The 20166-nt window shown below is 39.1% G+C and overlaps 1 protein-coding gene across 2 annotated transcripts in view; it reads right to left on the bottom strand.

Moving 5' to 3' along the window:
• Positions 1–1357: 1357 nt before the first annotated feature.
• Positions 1358–20166, bottom strand: part of ZDHHC20 (zinc finger DHHC-type palmitoyltransferase 20) — a 45994-nt gene continuing 27185 nt past the window's right edge. For both annotated transcript variants that reach the window (XM_065640674.1, XM_065640684.1), the window contains 10 exons: positions 19023–19143; positions 17588–17657; positions 16414–16446; positions 15502–15622; positions 8883–9015; positions 7173–7299; positions 5699–5788; positions 4453–4568; positions 3973–4050; positions 1358–1785 (listed from right to left, as the gene is read on the bottom strand). In XM_065640674.1, coding sequence (XP_065496746.1) covers positions 4013–4050; positions 4453–4568; positions 5699–5788; positions 7173–7299; positions 8883–9015; positions 15502–15622; positions 16414–16446; positions 17588–17657; positions 19023–19143 — 849 coding nt within the window. In that variant the 3' untranslated portion in view covers positions 1358–1785; positions 3973–4012. The remainder of the gene's footprint in view (positions 1786–3972; positions 4051–4452; positions 4569–5698; positions 5789–7172; positions 7300–8882; positions 9016–15501; positions 15623–16413; positions 16447–17587; positions 17658–19022; positions 19144–20166) is intronic.

The following is a 20166-nucleotide window of genomic DNA, read 5'->3' as shown; positions in this document are numbered from 1 at the left end:
AATAAACACTCTGTAACTTTTATAAAACATGCAAGTTTGGACCATTACTTCTGTCTCAAGGACATCCAACAGTGAACAAATCACGTTCACAGGTTCTCAAAGAACGTTCTTGTTCTAGAAGATTAATACCCAAGAAAAATTTATTTTTTCCAAGACAAAAAAATGCTTGTTTTAAACCTTACAGTATACTTGATACCTTCATATCTTCATCATAAACATATTTGACTTAAGTAGCAATCAGTCTGGGAAAGAAACCAAACAGGTTCCTTTTGTTCAGATCATCAACTCGGTTACTGCCTTCGGTCTGTACCAAAAGGGCTCATGTCTGTTTGTAATCATCAGCAGCTGAACATCAGAAAAGTTACAGACAGGGAAATAGTACTTGTCACTTTTTCCAGGTGCAAAAATTCCAATACCACCCAAAGAGGAGATAGCAACTTCTCTGTAGAGGAGTGAAGGGGGGGAAAAAAATATTTGCTGTAGGTCTTGAGCTTCAGAGGGACTTCATTCCTCACATAGGAAACACATTTTGCCTTTTGTGAACATGTACATCACTGCACAAAGTACTCAATCCTTAGCAATTTCAGTATCACTTAAACTAGACTTGAAAGTGGCAGGCTAAAGCATACAAATTTTCAGTGTGTTAACACAGATGTATGATCCAACACTAATTTTCTCATAAGTACTGGATACTTGTTTAAATGGTACTTTAGACCCAATAAAAACTTGTGCCTTTATTAAAAAGATAAAACAAAAGTATAAAACAGCATTTATAAACCATCCAGAGTCCCACAGAAAAAGCAGTACTCTTCCAGCTCCATTTCCTAACAACACACAACTGCACTAAGGTTTTTCTCAGGGGTACTTTACCATTTTGTTACTGCCTCATACAGAACACTGCAGACATTAACAGAGAACATAACAATTGTTAATTCATTTTTGGATTGGCTTTTCTTTGTATGCTGAGAGACAATTGTTGGAAGGTAATAATGTTTTTTCAACTAAAAAATGAGTTGCTGCTTTGAACTCTGTTCTTGATACAGTTAAATAAATCAAGTTAAAATGATCAGGGGGCTCAATCCTATAGCAAAAAAAGCAACACCTAAGTAAAAGGCTTTTATGTTGTTGGCATTGCCTTGCTCCAAAGCACAGCTAGCAGAAGCAATCCTCAGTCCCGAAAGACTTTGAAGGCTGTGACCATGGTGTAGAATGGCTAACAAGAGGGGAAAAGACATCATCCAGTCCTCTTCCCCATCACCTGGTGTTTGAACCATGTAGCGTTGCACTTCAGACTCACTCGCCATGCTCTATGTTGACTTCCTCCCCCCTCCCGCCCCGCCCTTTTATTTTTCTCTTTTCCTTTTTTCTTTCTTTCTTTCTTTCCTTCCTTCCCCTGGAGACCTGCTATGAAGTGACTTCTGCAGTGCCTAAGGTATGAAGTTTGCCCGTGGGGAGGCAGGAGTCCCTGCGATCTACCCCACCACTGCAGCATTAACAGAAATGCATAGTTCCCACTCCGGACCTTGTGCATCCAAGCAGGGCACTTCAGGATTTGGCCCTTTGGTAGCAGTAGATAATTCAGTGTTGCATAAATGCACGTTAAGAATCTTAAGGCATCTGTCTTAACTTCCCTGCTCTGCAATAGTGCGTACAAGAATCCATTGTACTGTGCAGAAACTTGAATTTCTTGTCTCTTTCTAAAATGTTCGTGTTCCTTTTTTTTACTGCTCGACTTCTTCCAAACAAAATTAAGTAATATTCAAGCACAAAATGTGTTGCAGAAACCTAGTGAAACAAAAAAGTTAATTAGCAGAATTATACCATAAGCTTTGAAAAAATAGATCATAGTGCACTACAAGAATGCAGCTAGGTAACGTAATTTACAGACTCCTGATTCAGGACAGCAGTTAAGGAAACTTCAACTCATAATTAGCCTTCTGGGAGGTGTGAGGTTTTTGTTTTGTTTTAAACCTCTTACGTTTTAGAAGATTATCTCCACTAAGAATGTCAATCCATCACCGCTGACCTGTGGCTAAAGTCTCTTGGATCCCTGATTGGCATAAATTGCTTATTTAATTCAACTGATAGATATGGGGACACAAATTATATTTGCTCAGGTGAGACTGGGGAACTGCTGGCTGGGGGGTCACTTTCTTTTACAAATCATGCTCTTTTCTCTACAGTAATCTGTAAATTTTACTTGTCAGCCATAACTTTGATTGCTTCTGCTGCCTCTTATAGGCATAAAATTGAAAAATACAACTATCAGTTTGTCAAAGGGTATGTGACAGTGCATGGAACAGATGTTGGATCACAGCCATTGCATAGTGGCTTATAATTGCAGGGGGACTAGAATTCACCACCTTGGCCTACATAAACTGTGATCAAATCCAGCTGAACTCAGAATGGCTGAAACACTGTGCTACTGACTTAACCATTACTTGAAATAACACATTCCAAAATGTTTTTGCATTGTGTGCAATTATGCACTACATATTTATACAACTTTTAAAACTACAGCAGTCTGGGCAATTGCAACACAAAGTACACAATCTTCCTTTGAGAAATTTGGCCTGACTTTAACTAGAGAGGGAGAATAGAAAGGAAATTGATCCCAAACTACTACCAGTTAATTGTCTGGCCTAAGCCAGTCACTTATGCTCCCTCTCTAGGTCAGTGGACTGACCCTATCAAAGGCTGCTGGGATGAACTGCTCTCAGAATATATCTCTTCCTTTCTATGAAGAATAGAAAAGCTTTAGTCTCCTGTTTAGATTATTTTTATACAGGTAGAGGCTCAAAGGAGCCCTTGCTTGGGACATTCACTTGCACATTTATATAAAGTGTTAAGAAAAGCTGCAAAGGGAAAAATCATTATTGGTTGGTTGGTTCTCATGGTTGAGTACGTTTTTCAGAAGTACCACTAACTAGCCTAATTTTGGTTTTGTACGAGTTTACAGAGTAGTCTGACCAATATTAGTTCAAGCATCACATCCCCCACAAAGACCTTTTAGACAGATTTTTTTTTTCTTGAAAACAAACAAACAAAAAACCCCAAACCTGACCAAAACAATGATTCTAGCTAAGGCTTATTTAAAAAAATTAAAGAATTAAGTGATCCTAAAATTACCGAGCTCACTAAACTCGGATATTTTGTTTTCTTTCCAAAGAAAATGGGAATTCCTTGCAAGCTCTGTCTCCCACTTTTTTTTGGGTAGGAAGAATAAAGGCAGGGAGGTGAATGACTTGGCTCTCAGCATCTGTAGTTGCTAGTTGTCCAAATAAGATTTGTTTCTCTCCCAAAGAGAAATGCTTAACAGGAGCTTATAAACTCACCACGGTATGAAGGTAAGGTATCTAATTTACTCACTGGAAATATAATACACTAAGGGAAATTTTCACATATGCAGCAGCACTCACTCTGTTTCCTGAAGGCAAAGTGTATGCTGAGCTCTTAGATAACAGAACATCACTGTCAATTCCAAGGGTGACGAAGCAGTCCATATGCAGGTACCTGTAGTTACCTATTGACCTTCCTTCCTTGTGCACACAGCTTCTTAAAGTATGAAAGTAGAGCATGGCCCACCAATAAACAACTAAGACAACAGTTAAGGAGCTGATCCTTAAGAGCAGCGCTTCCTCAAGACAGCACTTCATCTTGAAATTGCCTGTTTAGTAGATTAGATTCTTCTCCCTGGTCAGGTAACAAAACCAGCGCTACCCACTTCAACCTAAATTACAGGATGAGTCTGACTCATCTCAGATCTAGCCAACCCATGTTTCCTGCACTACAGCATTACTCCCATTCTTGTCTTCTGGACAGCCATCCAGAGTTTTATTTAGACTTTTCTATTTCTCATCCAACATCAGAGGACCCCTCTGCATTCCGTGACTAGTGACTTTTGACTTCAAGATGTCTATTTTAGTTTACTGGTACATATACAGAAATGGCAATCAATTACGTTGGTCTTACCTGTTTCTCACTGAGATGGTTGGTTAGTGATAAGCTGAGATCAGCTTTCCAATGAAACTATAATATGCTTTTTTGCACCTAAAATGTGAGAATTTCAATTATGTGTTTTTGCAGATTTGCACAACAAATAGCAAAGACTTCAAACCATTTATCATGTTATGCCTATTTTAGAAAAATATTTTCCTCTCCCTAATCAAATGTAAAAAGATCTGAAAATCTCAGAACAGGAAGTGTGGAAGCAAGAATTACCTGTCTACTACCTTAGTTTAATAACTCAGTTTGGAGCAGAGCATGAGACACAAGTTAGCCTTAACTTATAAACATGCTGACTTGATTCTACAGAACAAATGACGTTCTACTTGACTAAAACCAATTCCTAAAGACCTTTTAGGCCTAAAAAGAAAGGAAAAAAAAAAAAGGAAAAACCCACCACAAAAAAAAAAAATTTAGAATAATCAGAAATGTAATGGTGCAGGCTACCTGATTTAACATTTTCCTCTTCTGGGCCACTTTCCACCCACTGACTGTCACTGGCTAGCAATCGATTTTGTGATTCACTGAGTGGTCGAGGAGGAAAGGACTGATTGGCTCCAGAGCTGAAAAGTAAGCAAAGTCAACAGGAATTCTGTAATAGCAGTAGCTGCTTATTTCAGACATTTCTAGAGTAGTGAAGTTACTTAAGAGCAAAGTAAACAACGAAAAACCCCCTATACTGCCAACTAAAAATGGCCCCCTGCTTCCAACCCTAATTCTCCTATAGGTATGTTCCAGTCATCAGTCTAAACCCCACCTGACATAGGCCACTCACAGTTCTAATGGAAAAAAAGCACAGACTGATAGACAAGAAATGGCATACTAATAACAACGCTACTGCCACACAGTTAAAACAAAAACCTAACCAGTACTGTCTGGAAGAACAACCTAATGCCATCTTATCCCATCAGTAAACGGTAGGGCCTTCTGCTGAACATCTTCCTGATGCAAAAGGATACCTTGCTGTTGTGTAAATTCTACAGGTTATGTTGCACTGGAAGCAACTTCTTCTCAGACTTGCCTTTGAACCCTCAGGTGACTGCTGTTGACAACACTCTTCAGCTACAAATTCACCAAACTATACAGAAGACTTGTAAAATGACAAATGTAAACACCCCCAGAAGTTTCACATGTTCCTGTGTCTTTGAATCTAAACCAAGCTTCCTGAAAATACATGGAAGTGGCAAAACATGCACCTTTGGAGGGATAAAAAGTAATTAGCTAAAAACCCTCCAGTGCTAAAAACCAGCAATAGCCACAGTGATCTAGCTCTCTTGCAAACTGTCTCTCAGTATCCCTTGTTTAAGCATGCTGGAGGAAGTGAAACACAAATAATACACCTTGCCTTTCTCTCATTCCAAAAAAATCTTAAACCTTTTTTTTCCATGACCATTATTCAGTCTTCTCTAGGACTTTTTAGATTGTTGTCAAGAGCCAGTAAGCTCTCTTACTTTCTGTATTATGGTTTCCATAGAACCATATTCTGTTATAGGTCAAAATCAAGAAACAGCATTTCTGCATCAAGCAGCACCATTTTTTTAGTCTTGATCCATCCTATCCTTCTCTGACGACTTACTAACTCACTCTGAACATAACAAGATGCATAAAAAATTAAAAAATAAATTTCAAACCATGTTTTCTCCAGATGAAGTACAGAACAGTACAAAATCAGTATCTTAAATGCTATAGTTACCTTTTGGCAGGTTCATTTTGGCTTGAGACAGTAAGTTGCTCTGGATCCACAATCACCAAACGAGTTGGAAAATTACACCCGTCACCCAAACTAAACCAGAAACAAAGATTCAAATCAGTGTTCGTACTTTTAACTGCACTGAACAAGTACTCATGCAAAAGACAAATGCCACAGGCTCAAATCAATTACTTGAGTGCAGCGTTGAACTACAGACTTGTACATGGCAGTTCTACCACTAAGCCGGTTGATCAGTTAATTAAATCTTGGAGCTCAAGTGATTCCTGCCTTATCACTTAAGTACGGATTGCCCAGCACAGCACTAGTCTATGTGTTTCAGAAACATCACTGTGTTTCTGCAGACTGTAGCCCTAGTCTTCCTCCAAGGTACCATGCACACATAGTTGGACTATCTGGTATTTGCAACCCCAGAAGCTGTAGCATAAATAATATTCTGGTCACCATGTTTTCCCCTCTGCCCATCATTCTAAGGTTAGCTAAGCCTTCTTTTAAAGCAAGTCTAATCAGGATAAAATGTGGTGGCAAAACAGACTGATTGATGGAAAATATAGCTTCTTTTTTGAATCACATGGAAAGTCATGGTAGTTGAGCAAACAGCTGAGGCAACTCAAGATCTTGTTATTATCTCTGCTGTTTGCTACCAGACCTCAGCTTCACAAATGGGTTCACCATGTTGAACAGATACATAAACCTCCAAAAGCAGTGTTGAAACATGGCACCTACTTTGTTCTGCTGACTTTCTGGAGTGATGGGACTGGGCAGCAGGTCAGTCTTGCTTCATCAAGCTGCTCTGATGCTTGTCTGCCACTCCCTAATACTGGCTCAGCTGAAGTTTTAAACCCAGTATTTTGCATTGTATCAGAATTTTCTTTGCACTACTGCATATTTACATGCACTTTCTCAGGCGGCTTTCAATACCGAAACTGTCACCTACAGCAGGGGTGCCAAACTAATTTGCACCGGGGGCCACATCAGCCTCGCAGTTGCCTTCAAAAGGCCGAATGTAATCTTAGGACTGGATAAATGTAGGAGTAGTTACATTACATTCGGAACAGCAGGAAAGCTGTCAAGTTTTTTCAAGGGTAAGAGGGGGTGTTTTTAAACTTATGTTGTTTTAATGCAGCTGAAGTTCAAGCATTTGGATCTCCTCTGAGCTGCTGATTTCTGCTCTATAATCAGACACTAATACTACCACCAAAAGGTGTACAACTTGTGAAATACACTTCTCAAAGCTTTCCAAACTTCCATATTTAGAAGGCCCTTGTCTTTGAATGAAAACCCTGCACAGAGTTTGCTCAGTTTTCTCCTGCACATTTTCTCCATACCAATATTAACCCTGCAGGATTTCCAAGTGGCTTTTCAGTTGTGCCTTTTTTTTTAAATAAGAGAAGGGGAAGCAAGGTGAAAGTCAGGGAATCAATTTATTCTCTAATTCATTTCCATTCAGACTGAATACCTGGTAAAGATAGGGAGTAGCCAATACTTCTTTTCATCTCCGAAAACCTCCCTCAGATTTTTGCTGCATCCAAGAGAAAACCCATTTTTATCAGGGCCATTTCGAAATGTGGGTGCACGGAATGTTTCTGTAAAAGAAAAACATGTGCTATCTCTAGAGTGATAAGGAGTCAGGGAAGACAAATAAACAGACTCAAACTTCTCCACTGTGAAAAGTGTTGAGCAAGCAGAGACGATGCGTATTATGGGAAAAAAAAAAAGTCACATCAAATAATCAGAAAGCATTAAAAAATATCACAAGGTTAATGACAACAATAGAAATGAAAGGTGAGAAAGTTCATGTAAGCAGAACAGTCATCTTTCTCTCTTTACATCTAACAAAGTCTGAAACACAGCTAAATACCATGAGCGTGCCAAAGATACCACAGCCCTTATTCACTGACGGAGAGTCTCTTTTCGGCCTGTGAAGCCTTTGAGCAGAACGCGTCCTCTTCTACGAGCCATTCACCACAGGCTCTGCTGGACCTAAACCCATACAGGTCAGTCTGTTTCACTTCTATCAAGGTCTGAAGTTGAATCAAGAGCATCCCACGGTCTCAGAGGAAGTTAACGGACACACCACAAACTATAGCAAATCACCAGAATTTTTGTAGCCAGTCAGGTTACACCCTTGGCCAGGAACCAAAAGGACTCATTGGTCTCCCCATACCAACAGCTTGTCTTTTTACAGACACGATCCAGAAAGTGAATAAAGTACTGACTCTGTTGCCAATTACGACCACTGACTTTTGGGCAAAGAACATGCTGAAATTTTCTTCAAATCTAAGAGAGAGACTCTGAATATTCGTTAGCTGTAGATATGTCAAAAGAAAAAGGACTCAAACAATCCTCCTGTCACGCAATCAAAGAAATTCCTTTTCCTCCATCAAAAATTCTAGCAACCCGAAAATTATTTCACTTTCAATCAACCCACTTAATTTTGAGGATAGAAATTTAACTTTCACTGAAAGGTATAAGATCTTGACTTATTCAGTTGTGGAAATACCCAACTGTCTCCTGTCCCCCCGACCCCACAAAAACACACTTTCAAAAATGCTTTAGCAAGAACTTCAGATATTTTAACTTATGCACATAACTTGCTTATGCTGGTCAATGCCATTCAGAACCTTTAGGCATAGAAATTATCGAAATCTCTTATTATTTAGGAAATGTGCATCAGTGTTTCAATTTTTACTGCACTGCTTTTACAAGCCATGTCCTAATAGTAAGGTCCATTTTATTTCACAGAATTTAAGAATTCTCTTTTGGATCTGGTTCAAAATGTAGTATGTTCATATACAGTAGAGACTTCACTTTGGTTGGGGCCACCCAGCTACTCGAAGTATTATAACAGGGTTACTGGCCAGTAGCAATTATGTTACACACCTACCACTATATAAAAACACAACAAAAATGCACAGTGCCACAAAAATACAAACAAAAGAAAGTAACATTCATCACAAATCCACATGCTTAGCTCCAGCAGAGAACCCCTACACACGCTTCATTTTCCAGTATGCTTCACCTTTAATTATTTTCATCAAATATGCTCCATATTGCACAATGTTTAAAAGTTCCACTGATATGTGACGGCATATCCTGTAGGCCTCACATTCTCATCAACCTGTTGGTTTTCTGGACAAGGTACAGTTCCATATTCCATTTAACTGACCTATGGTTGATCTGTTTTTGCCAACCAGCCAGCAGTGGTAGCTGAAGAGTGACAGTATGCTGATGAAGAACATGGCTGCCACAAAGAAAAGGAACAGCACATGGAATTTTGCATGGGTATCTGGCAATTCATTCTGGGGAGAAAGAGAGAAAGAGATTAATACATTAACACTTTTTAGCAACTAAGGCAGTATTATTGCTAAACATTTTCTGCCACGCCCATTCTGCTATAGGTCTTCCATCTCACTTTTCACAAAGTGAAAAAACCACGAGCCTGACTTTCCTTCCCTGACATGTTAAACTGGCGTGTGGCAGCTGATGGGCACCCTTTACATCTAAGTTCAGTAGCATGAGCGCCTATGTTCATCTGTTTGATAGCACTATGGATAACCAAGGGTTAGTTTTTTAAGTGCATAGTAGGGGGCAAATAAAAAAAAATTTCCAATACTAAAAAATGTTAAATGTGCAGCCACACCCAAAGAGACACAGGGAAAACATGTCCAAAATCACTTTCTTTGAAGGGAAGAAAATACAACAAAAACTTCCAAACCTTCTCCTGGTAAGTAATAATACTGAACAACTTCTGAATCAGTGTAAAGAACATGAAAGGGAAATGGCTGCCATACTGTGCTTCCAAGACTGAACAACTCTTAGACAAGACCTGGGACAGATCTTCAGTTTTTTATGATCTCTAAGGTTTACGCAACAATGAGTATGTACCTAGCAAACCAAACTTGCCATGTCTGACCAGGCAGAAGTGATTCACCAGAAGATCTACATGAAACACAACAATTTCAGTACAACCACCATAAAGAAAAAACACCCTCCCACCCATATCAGATAGTTGATTCCACCCCCAACCCCAACTATTTTTAGGCTTGCAGTTTCAGGAAGCCAATGGGATTTGTAACAATACTATTCTAGTTCTATATCCTCAAAATCACAGTATTTTTAAGTTGACCTTTAATAGCACTATGAAAGCAGAGAGCCTATTTTTATTTAGCTGTTTAGTTAGCATTGTTGCCATTACTTTTTCCATCAGCTCATTCACTATACCCACTTATCTAAGGCTGATTTTTTTTTTAAAACACATTTCATTTAAGATCAAGGGCACATAGGTATATCTATATCTCCATACACTGTCTATATTTACAGGAAACATATTACAAGTCTCCTTCCTTCCATGATGGTGCAAATAACTACCATGAACGACTGGATTAGAAAAAATTATAGAAGGAACAGTACTTAAGTAATTACAGCAATATTGGATTTTACCTTTGGACAATTCTCTGCAGCTTTCCTGCGGCAAAGCTTTGCGCAAACAAAGACAATTTATTAAACACTAGTATTATGTTAAGAGGAAGTGTTTGAAAACAGCACAGGCTTTGTTAAGAAATGGTTGGTGTGCACATGTGCCCTCGGACAGGCCGAGTTCCAATCCCCACCAGCAGCCTGAGCCCCCGTTCTCCAAGAGAACAGAGGCGAGGGTGCACAAGAGCACCCTACTGACTGCCAAGGCATGGAATTTTCTACCGAAGCATAGAAGCGTTGCTGTTTAGATCATGGCTGGATCACTTTCAAGTGGTTCTTCAGCGTGAACAGCATGACTACACCAGGTGCATTCCTTGCTAGTTGTCTGCATCACAAGAAAGATTTGAATATTCTCTATGATTAAACCATTCGTAAAGGCCTGAAAAACTTAGAGTACTCCTGAGGTAGAAAGCAATGGTTCATAAATTGCAAAATCTTTGTGACTTCAAAATGTATCTATTACCATTAGACATAGTTTCAGTCAAAACCATTTAAAAAAATTGCCATTCTTTACACAATTTTGTTTAAAAAGAGAACCTACAACATGTCAGTACGGTTGTTCTTCTTCCAGATATCCTTCGATATGGAGATTTGTTTGTGGGGGTCTATCTTTAGCAAAACATCTGAACCAATACTTAAGAAAATAAGGCAAGAAACATGAAAGCTTAGTGCAAATTAGCTTTTAAATTCCCAACCCTATACCTAAAGAATGCTATTAGTGGTCTTAGCTAAAACGCTAGCACTTAACACATCTGTTGTAGGCAAGACATATGGCTTTTAAGTTACATTAATCTGTGCAAAAAGCCTAAGGAGAGCCCAAGCTTCTACCCAGGAGTTGGACAGATAGAGCATTTTCAAAAATGCTGGAGTAATCAAATGATAGCACAGTCCAGCTCCCTGAGCTGCCATCTAAGTTGAGTTTCCTTATTTACCACCTTTTATTTTGATGCAGTTTTGCTTAGACGATTTGTGCAACAGTCCCTCTCTTCCCTGCTATAGGGATGTGTTGTGTTTTGTGATCCCTTGAAATCAAAGCAAAATACACACTCCAATCACTGCTTATTCCTAAGCTTCATGTTAAAGCTATGACGACTTTACCTCAGAGCACACTGCAGTGCTCCCCAGTTTCCTAATTAATTTTTTAAACTTCTATTTCTACGCCTCTTTTGGAATTGCATATTTAACAAAATAGTTTTCTATAAAGAATTCTCAGGTCAGTTGATTTTGAATCTCAAAAGAGCAGTAGCAGCTTAGTCTTTGTGTTTTCTCTGGGCCAGAAAATATAAATTTATTTCAGTTGCATCTTCCTAAAACAGTAGCTGTACAACCTGGATAAGGATTTTTTGAATTATGCACAAATGCAATTATGCACAATGTCTGCATTATTCCCAGGGTGCATTTACCTCTTCTGACTACCTAATTTCAGCCACTGGTTTTAAGTTCTTGAATGACAGTTGCAGAACTGAAGCATCTTTCAAAAAAGGCCAATTCCTTCCTGGAGAGAAGCATGCAGGCTTTGAGTGCACATAACAAGCCTATTCACAGTTGTGTTCTAGCAGCAGTCTACACGCCGCAGCATGTGAAAACAGAATGAAACTTCAGACATTAGTTATTTAAAATCATTATGCTCAGTAGCAGCACAGAAGCAGAGGCTTGCAGGTGAGAGAGCTGCAGAGCTTACAGAGGGAAGCGACTCGCACAATAAAATTCAGGCTACTTAGCACACGTAATAGACTAAAGCCAGCCACTATACTAAAGTGTCTTCTACCAACTCCTTCCCAAGCATAAAGGCATTTGACCATTTATCAGGTCACAAAAAACCCCAAACAAAACCCACAACAAAAAACTGTTGTTAGAGCGTGACTCGTTACTAACTTTTTATTAGCTAGGTCTAGCTTAAATCTAGAAAAAAACCTCAGAAGATCTGGTATATATCCTTATATAATGAGTTCTACCTGAGAAGCTGGAATTGCTGTTTTCGTTAATACAACCAAAGTTTTGCAGAAACGTGTGCCATCTGCCCAGAACACATATCACATCCTTAAATTAGCTATACTTAGGATTGCCAAAATAATTTGGAGGACAATGAAAGACACTGAAAACAGCTGGAAAATATACAGGTTTCAAGGGGGAGGGAGTACTACCATGCACTGTGTAAACAAGGCATCAAGAACTGGGCGTTCAGCCAGTGTTGGTGCTTGTGTCAAATACATTTGGTTAAATGGAGGTTTTATCTGCTCAACTTTAGCAATTTCCTGGGTAGAAATAAAAATTTCATGAGTATATGAAAAGTAGTTATGAATATAACAAAAGAGAGTAATTGACATTCCCTTGATCTCCAAAAGAGATTTTAACATCTGCATCAGTGTGTAAGCCTGTGGTAAACGTTTACAGCTGGTGTGGCACCACTGTATGAACAGTATCAAGATCCTTCTTCAGCACTTCTGCACAGGGCATAAAAGATGCTACGTAAACGTCTTGCATGTGCAAGTGGGAAACACAAAGACTTTTTTCAATAGAAGAGTTAGGTAGATGTGCCTGTCTCACAATGCTTTCAAGTATCTGCATGTGTGTCATGTCTCCTTGCAAGTACTACCAACAGTGCACAACAATGGATTGCTAAAATTTGTGCAGTTCACACAGTGAACTTCACCACCTCATCACTACAAGTTCTGAAGCGACCACAGCTACACTCCCCAAGAGGCAGTTCATCTTCCACCCAAACGATGGACATATACAGCAGTTTGTTGCACACATCCCTGAAAAACATCTATGAGGAAGCAAAAAAGAAATGCTACCTTCTGAAGGTATACTATAACATTTCTGATAGTCAAGCTTTGAGGGGAAAAAACACCTTGAGAGCCTCAGCAGAAAATGTCAGAACAGTAATCTGTCTGATGCTGTTGCAGACAAAGCTGAGTGTTAGCAACGTACTGAAGCAGCCTACAGACAGCGTCTGTCAGCAGCACTCTGCTCTGGATACAGATGTACAGAGAAGCTTCCAGTACTCTGTTCTGCAGCCAACAGCACTTGCCTAAAAGCTTACATACTAGAGACATACTAAATGTTACAAGCCTACATAACACTAAATTTTGCAAGCCTACTCCCTTTTCACAAGGAGTCACATGGGAAAGAAAAGGGGTAATGGGTACAAGTTACTCCTGGGGAGATTCTGACTGGACACAGCAGGAAACTTTTCATGGTAAGAACTATGAGCCATTGGAATAATCTCCCCAGGGAAGTGGAAGATTCCCCAACACTGGACACTTTTAAGATTCAGCTGGACAGGGTGCTGGGCCATCTTGTCTAGATCGTGCTTTTGACAAGAAAGGTTGGACCAGATGATCCTTGAGGTACCTTCTGACCTGGTATTCTATGATTATGGTGCTGCCACCTGGAAGTCTACTTTAATCAGGCTATCATAAAATCAGAGGAGTATTAGCTTTGTGGAATGTGTGACTTAGTAAAGTGAGTCAGAGACCTACTGTAATGATGACCTACTTTAATGATATGATCACGGCACCACCACTTCACTTGGAAGTAACCGGAAATTAAAGCAACAAATGCAAGCACACAACTATGTTGTTTATTGTCACATTTCAGGAGTAGCCCATCCTTGCAGGAAGCATTTTAAACTACTAAATAATAATAAAAAAACCCTCTTATTTCCTCTGCTCAAGCATCCGCTTCAATATTTTGTCCAATGGGCTTTGGAAGAGCCTTGAGGCAAATGCTGGTATTAAACATTCACTGCGGTCAGATGTCCTGTGGACTTCTGTTGCACTAACACTTACAAAGTGAGGTGACAAAGCAAATTCATTTTTTTGCTCAAGCACTGACTGGTAAATATGTAAGAGCGCATCTACAGTTTCACTAGAAATTGCATATCAAGCACTGGAAAGCAGCCAGGCAGATGTCTGGGAGCAGCACATTCACAATTAAAAATTTAACTATTTACAGTCAAGCAAGACTGAACAGCAGAATCAGACCGTTTCATTTAAAATATCTGTCAAGCCACAGCTATGACTGATAAACATATTTATGCCTTTCATCTCACGCAATACTGATAGCTCAATTCCCACATAGTTCCTTGTTCTCCAGTCACAGGCTGCTATACAGAAGTGACAGACTAAGAGAAACACAGTATTTTGGCAGATCAGACCCATAGGCTTAGATGAACACAAACAAACATACTTTTTGCACCATTTAGCTTACCTGTCTAATGCCAACTGTCTCAAAGTACAGCTATTCTGAATTCATGATCAAGCTTCTCCTATCCTGATACAGCAACATCTTTTTGCTCCAGTAAAGATTATTTCTACAGCTATGGATAACGACTGTTTTTCCCAGTTACTCTGACAGCATCTAGCATCTAAAAAATATGTGCTGTTATTTACTTATAAAAGATGTGATGGACAGCCTTCCACTCACAGTGATTTTTCCCATGCTAGTTAATGGCAACTGATTAAGGGAATCCTGACGCTGCTCTTCTGCCTCGAGACAGGAAGGCACAGTACAAGGTTTTGGCGATAAAGGGGACTGACTCCAGAAGACACTCTGCTCAGCTCGGATTGCAACTCAAAAAAAACTTGATAGGACGAATGTAACACTGACATAGAAGGATAGCTGCCCTTCACATAAATGTTATTAAATCTATTTGATAACTGGTAACAGTTGCAAGGAAAACATACATCATTAACACTGTACATATCTTAGCATTCTACCCATATCAGATCGATAAAAGCCACTAATATGAAGTTCAGACATGCCTATGTAAGGACTCCAAAACAGAGCTTGATCAGTTCCCAAGAAATTAATTTGCCTTATCTGGTAGCAGACTATCCACAGACAAGTCTAGGAAGATGCAAAACTGTTATTTGTATTTCACATTTGTCAGTATATTTATATATACATGTGTGTTTATATCTAGATATCTATCCATATACATAAACACACAAGTATATATATATGTAATTGTTTGATAGAGCCAGTTCTTTCTATATCTACATTATCCATATTCAATAGTCTCAAAAAAACCTGAGCTGTGCCACCCGATTTTGATGGAATAGAGAAATTGCACAGTATCCTCATTGGAACTTCTTCCCCCAATTACTCATCCTGGGCAGGGTAATACATTTAATTAGTTAATATTCGGAAGGTTCTCCTGCTTCAGTCACTTCGACTGATGCTGTTAATGGTAATGAACTATGGAACAGAGTAAATGGTGAGTGACAACATGCTGATGCAGCCTCCATTACCACATGCAGGATTAAACAAATGAACAACAACAACAAAGCCTTAGAACTTACTGTCCAAAACTTTATGAAGTACTGCAACACTGTAGCAGCAACAAACAGACAGTACAGTAAGGAATACATTAAAAACAGGAGGAAGAATTTGTAGTTAGAAAATCCCACACAATTATTCACCCTAGAAGGAGGGGAAAAAGAAAGAGGTTACTATGCTATACAAAAAATAAAATAAAAACCAATATACTCAGCTTTTGCAGAGCATAACGTGTATGATGTCAGTGGTATGTCCGAAACAGTCTGGCACTAGCGCTTCAGAAGCATTTTAAGCTACCATTTTGAACAAAGCCTCTTTCCTCAGGCCAAATGATCAGGGCCCCCACAAAGTTCTGCCAGACAGGACATAAGCTGGCAAAGCGTATGATACGTAAAGGCTGCATAGGAAGTGTCTCACACACTATGGACTAAGTGCAGTCATCGTGGAAGGTAATAGGAGCCTCTCCATCAGTTTCAGTGGATATTGCTTTGGTTACAAAATCACCTTCAAGTCAAATACTGATAACAGTATTTTTATAGTGACAGCAGATATTTTTACCAACTACCAGTGAATACAAACTGCAGAAGAGTAACTGGCTGAGTGGGTCTTACGTATCATCTAGAATCGAGAACTGATTGTCACAGTATAGTGGGAGTCTCCTCTCCTGGTAACAATATCAAACTAAACGAAATAAATGCCATTTCTCATAGGTCTCATTAATGCCAGGGCTTCGCTACATAATGAGAAACTATATGATTTGGACTACTGGGCCTATAGCTCTATGTTGCAACACACATTAGGAACACAATTTATTTTCACATATTAAAGTCTCAAGAAATTCTGTGAAAATCAAGTTTTACTTCAAAGCTGCATTTCTGAAGCAGCATCTAATTCATCAGGTAGGACCTAATTCATTTTTTTAAAAATAAACTTACCATGGACAGTGGTGGTCCATTTTTAATACACATCTGAAAGAGATAATTCCCAGTAAGTTAAAGCAAAAAAACCCATCAAGTTTTCTTTCTAAGACACATACTTTAGCTTCCACAGGTTTTTTTTATTTTTCAAGTATTTTGCCCCACTGTATCTTTCCCAAGTCTTTCTCAGTCATGCCAATTCTCAGTATTATAGCAACCATCCTTTCATTCAAAATGTCCAAGTGAGATTCAGAACAGTTCTGAAGAGAGTCTCTTAAATTAACACGCTGAGCAACACCATGTAATAGTTCATTAAGCCACACCAGTATCACGTGCACATTGAGAGAAAACAAATCCAAAGGATCCTTCCACGTTGTGTGGATAAGTTATGTTAGCCTGGCATTCACTTCAACTAAGTCTATCTCAGGGCTACTTTTGCTACTTTTTTTTGTTTGCTGCTTGCTTCTTTGTTTTCTAAAGCTAATTGAGGAAAAGAGCAGCACAGCAGGTGGTTTGAAGAGTCTACATGCCATTTTCATCCAGTTTTAGTATCAGGACAGATACTAGACATTTCAGATAAACAGACATTCACTTTATTTGCTAATAAGTTTGATTTCAACCAAAAGATGTGTATTAGGTTCTCAAGCTCAGCCTACTGAAGTCCCAGTTATAGCCTCAGTCTTCAGTGACCTTACAGACTTCTCTGATGATCCAGAATGAGGCTGGGGAATAGCAGTCATACCTTTGAAATGGTTAAGACATGTAATTCCACTGCCAATCTTTGAGATAAAGATTTTTTAAAAAAATTTTTAAAGGTTAGTAGCATCCATCTGTTTCAAGGCTGCAGAAGCAAGACACAATAAAAGAGAGTTTTATAATGAGCATTTGCAGGTATCTCAGAACTGCCTCAATCACTGATTTTTTTTTTTTTTCCAATATAAGCACTGTTTTACAAAGCTGCAAGCAGGTTTCCTAAAAAATTCTGCCACTTTGGACAATGGGGCTGCAATAAAAATATCGCACCAACATGAGGAACTTTGCTCTTTCATGAAATTCAGGTACTAAGGGTCTGAGAGAGTAACAAATAAGAAAATGCGCTGTTACGCAAGGACTGACACACTGAAGACATGAGCACACTAAAGTGATGATGACAGGAGAGAGAAAATCCATCATTTCAGATGCAGTAACTTACATGTCACATGCAGAGCAGTGGTGGCAGCGGTCAGGTTTGATCAGCTGGCATCGATCACAGTATCTGATTGCTGCATTCAAGTGGCAAGGGTGAAGTCATTAGAACTCATTTGATTTTACAAAGGTTTTCCCCCTTAACATGAACAGAATCCTAAAGAGCTTCCCACTCTCCCAGCCACACCCGTTCTCACAGATCTTCATGTGCCTACTCTCATGTGATATGTACTTTTGATTTTTTAAAGAAATGTAACATATGAAAGTATTTAAAACACTTTCATCTATTACTACTGTATTGAGTCCATTTCCATTTACTCTTCCCATCCTTCATCCCCAGGCAATGATCCCCTACCACTTGCTTTCCTTCACCTCTGGACAGGGTACTCAGGCATCCCATTGTGAAACTACATTCTTTCAGCAAGCCAGCTTTCTGTGTCAGCTTTCTCTGTCCTCTTCAGCAAATAGTGATTTAGCAGACTGCTCGGTAAATCAGCTCTTCCTCATCTTTCCCAGATATTTTTAAACAAGCCTTCAGGCTCTTCTCAATGGGAATAAGACACCAGTGCAGGCAGTTTGAAAGGAGGAAAGCCAACACCTACAGCTACGCAGAACTGCTGAGAGCCGGCAAGAGCCTCCCACACCTCTCCAGCAATTTAAGAGTGGGATTCCCTGAAAGAGAGGTTTGCATTCAAAAAAGTCAGGTGTCCTTAGACTTTGTTTGGAAAGTCACAGTAAACTTTGGTAATAGTTACTCTGAGAAGTTCATGGTTTTGGAAGACTCTACAGCATTCCTTGTTTCAAGAAAGAGGAACAGATATATATACATTTAAAAGCTTGGGGTTTTTAAGAATATACATATGTATAAGACAGCAGTTTCACAGATCATTCATATATAAGTTGGAATAAAAATGCCTATATGTATTAAAGGCAAATACAGAAATAGCCCGTAACTAGCTTTGTACTGAATTACAGATGGGAATGAAACATTTATTCGTTCTTAAATTCCAGTCTTGAGTGTGATATTTCTCCTCTTGCTAAACTCATACAGCTCAGAAAAATAAGTTTAAAGGGGATATAAATGATTATAAAATTAAGTAAAAAGTTTTGTTTTCTCTGTTTCTAGCTGTATTAGCTATATTTCTTTGCTGTTTTTATTTTTTGTAGCCACAATTGGAGATAAATGTTGTCATCTATCTGCTTGCTAGGAGAGGACTTTTTTTTTTTTTTTTTTTTTTTTTAAATCCAAATATGGCTACATGTGCAGATCCCCAGATAAAGGACTCCAGTTTCTCTTGGGGGAAAAAACCCAAACAGGTAACACAACAAGGTCATGGCCTTTGCAATATGTGCTTAATAGATTGTTCATTCAGTGACATCGAATGAATTTCACTGAATTAAATTGGCAGCTTTAGGAGCACAGAATTATATTTATCTCTCACCTCTCGATGCTGTTGTCGTATAGATAGGCAAGTCTTTAGCAGCTCTTCTCAAAATCTCCTGCTGGGATTCTGGTCTCTCTTCTTTTTCATACTGTTCCTTGTCAGCTTTTGACAAGCAGAACTAGGAGGGAGGGGGAAAATGAAATTAAGGGAAGAGTTTAGTTATTACTTGGTGTCCTAAGTCAAGCTCCAAGGAGAAGACCCTAGGTATCTTAATCCTATGTCTTTGGACAACCCCTACCCACCAACTCAAAAAACCCCACATAAAGAAAAAAGAATGCTACAGGAATTACAGGAGATCCTTGAAACTCCATGATGGTCCTGGGCATATTTTAAAGAAAATAATCTTTATCTCTGTTCTATTATCTATGGCATTTTCCCTTCAACACAAAGGAACCCAGAGCCTCAGGGGAGTTTTAAGAAGGTGCAACCTTTCCTTTAATTCCTGGTAAGCGTAAATTTAAGTGATCTGGGAACAAGAGGAAGGAAGGTGCAACAGTCCTTCGCTAGTACAGGGCACCGAAGTTCTCTTGTCCCATTTCCTCTCTTTGGCTTAGAGAGAGGTACAAGCCAGGGAGGGGGAGAAGCGAAGAGGGGGGATTTCAGGGCTTCAGCACAGAAGTTGAAAGAGTTTAACTGGAATTTTTACTTGGGAATAGTCAGCACAGGTCTCAAAAATCGACGAGCTGTATTGAAAGCAACTTCAGCAAAGCCTGATCAGTTCAGAGAGAGTTACAATTCCAAGTAAAGCATGAGGAGCATTTCTGTTGAAGCTTTACCAGAAGAACCTGGATACCTTTTTACTCACTCAGGAAACAGTTTGATATTCACTGAAATTATTGAGCTCTACCATTAAGCCCCACAAAACCCAGTGTGCTGACAAGCCCCTGCAGAGTTGGAGCTGAACTCGCTATTTCCTTTGGTTTTCTTCTGTTCCCAAATACTTTTAGACTTGGAGCTTCCCGTATAGACTACAAGAGCCCTTTTTATGAGCACACATAGACAAAGTATTCATAGTAGTGAGTGGAAAATGCTGTGTGTGCAACTGGAACAAAAAATGGCTTAGTGTGGTTTAATATGACCATATTTTCCTACCAAGAACATGTATATGATTAGCTCACATGGATTTTCCTCTCATCCTTTA

This window comes from Caloenas nicobarica, chromosome 1 (assembly GCF_036013445.1).
Source record: "Caloenas nicobarica isolate bCalNic1 chromosome 1, bCalNic1.hap1, whole genome shotgun sequence".
Lineage (NCBI taxonomy): Eukaryota > Metazoa > Chordata > Aves > Columbiformes > Columbidae > Caloenas > Caloenas nicobarica.
The sequence above is the reverse complement of the archived record's forward strand: the minus strand, read 5'-3'. Positions and strand labels throughout refer to the sequence as shown.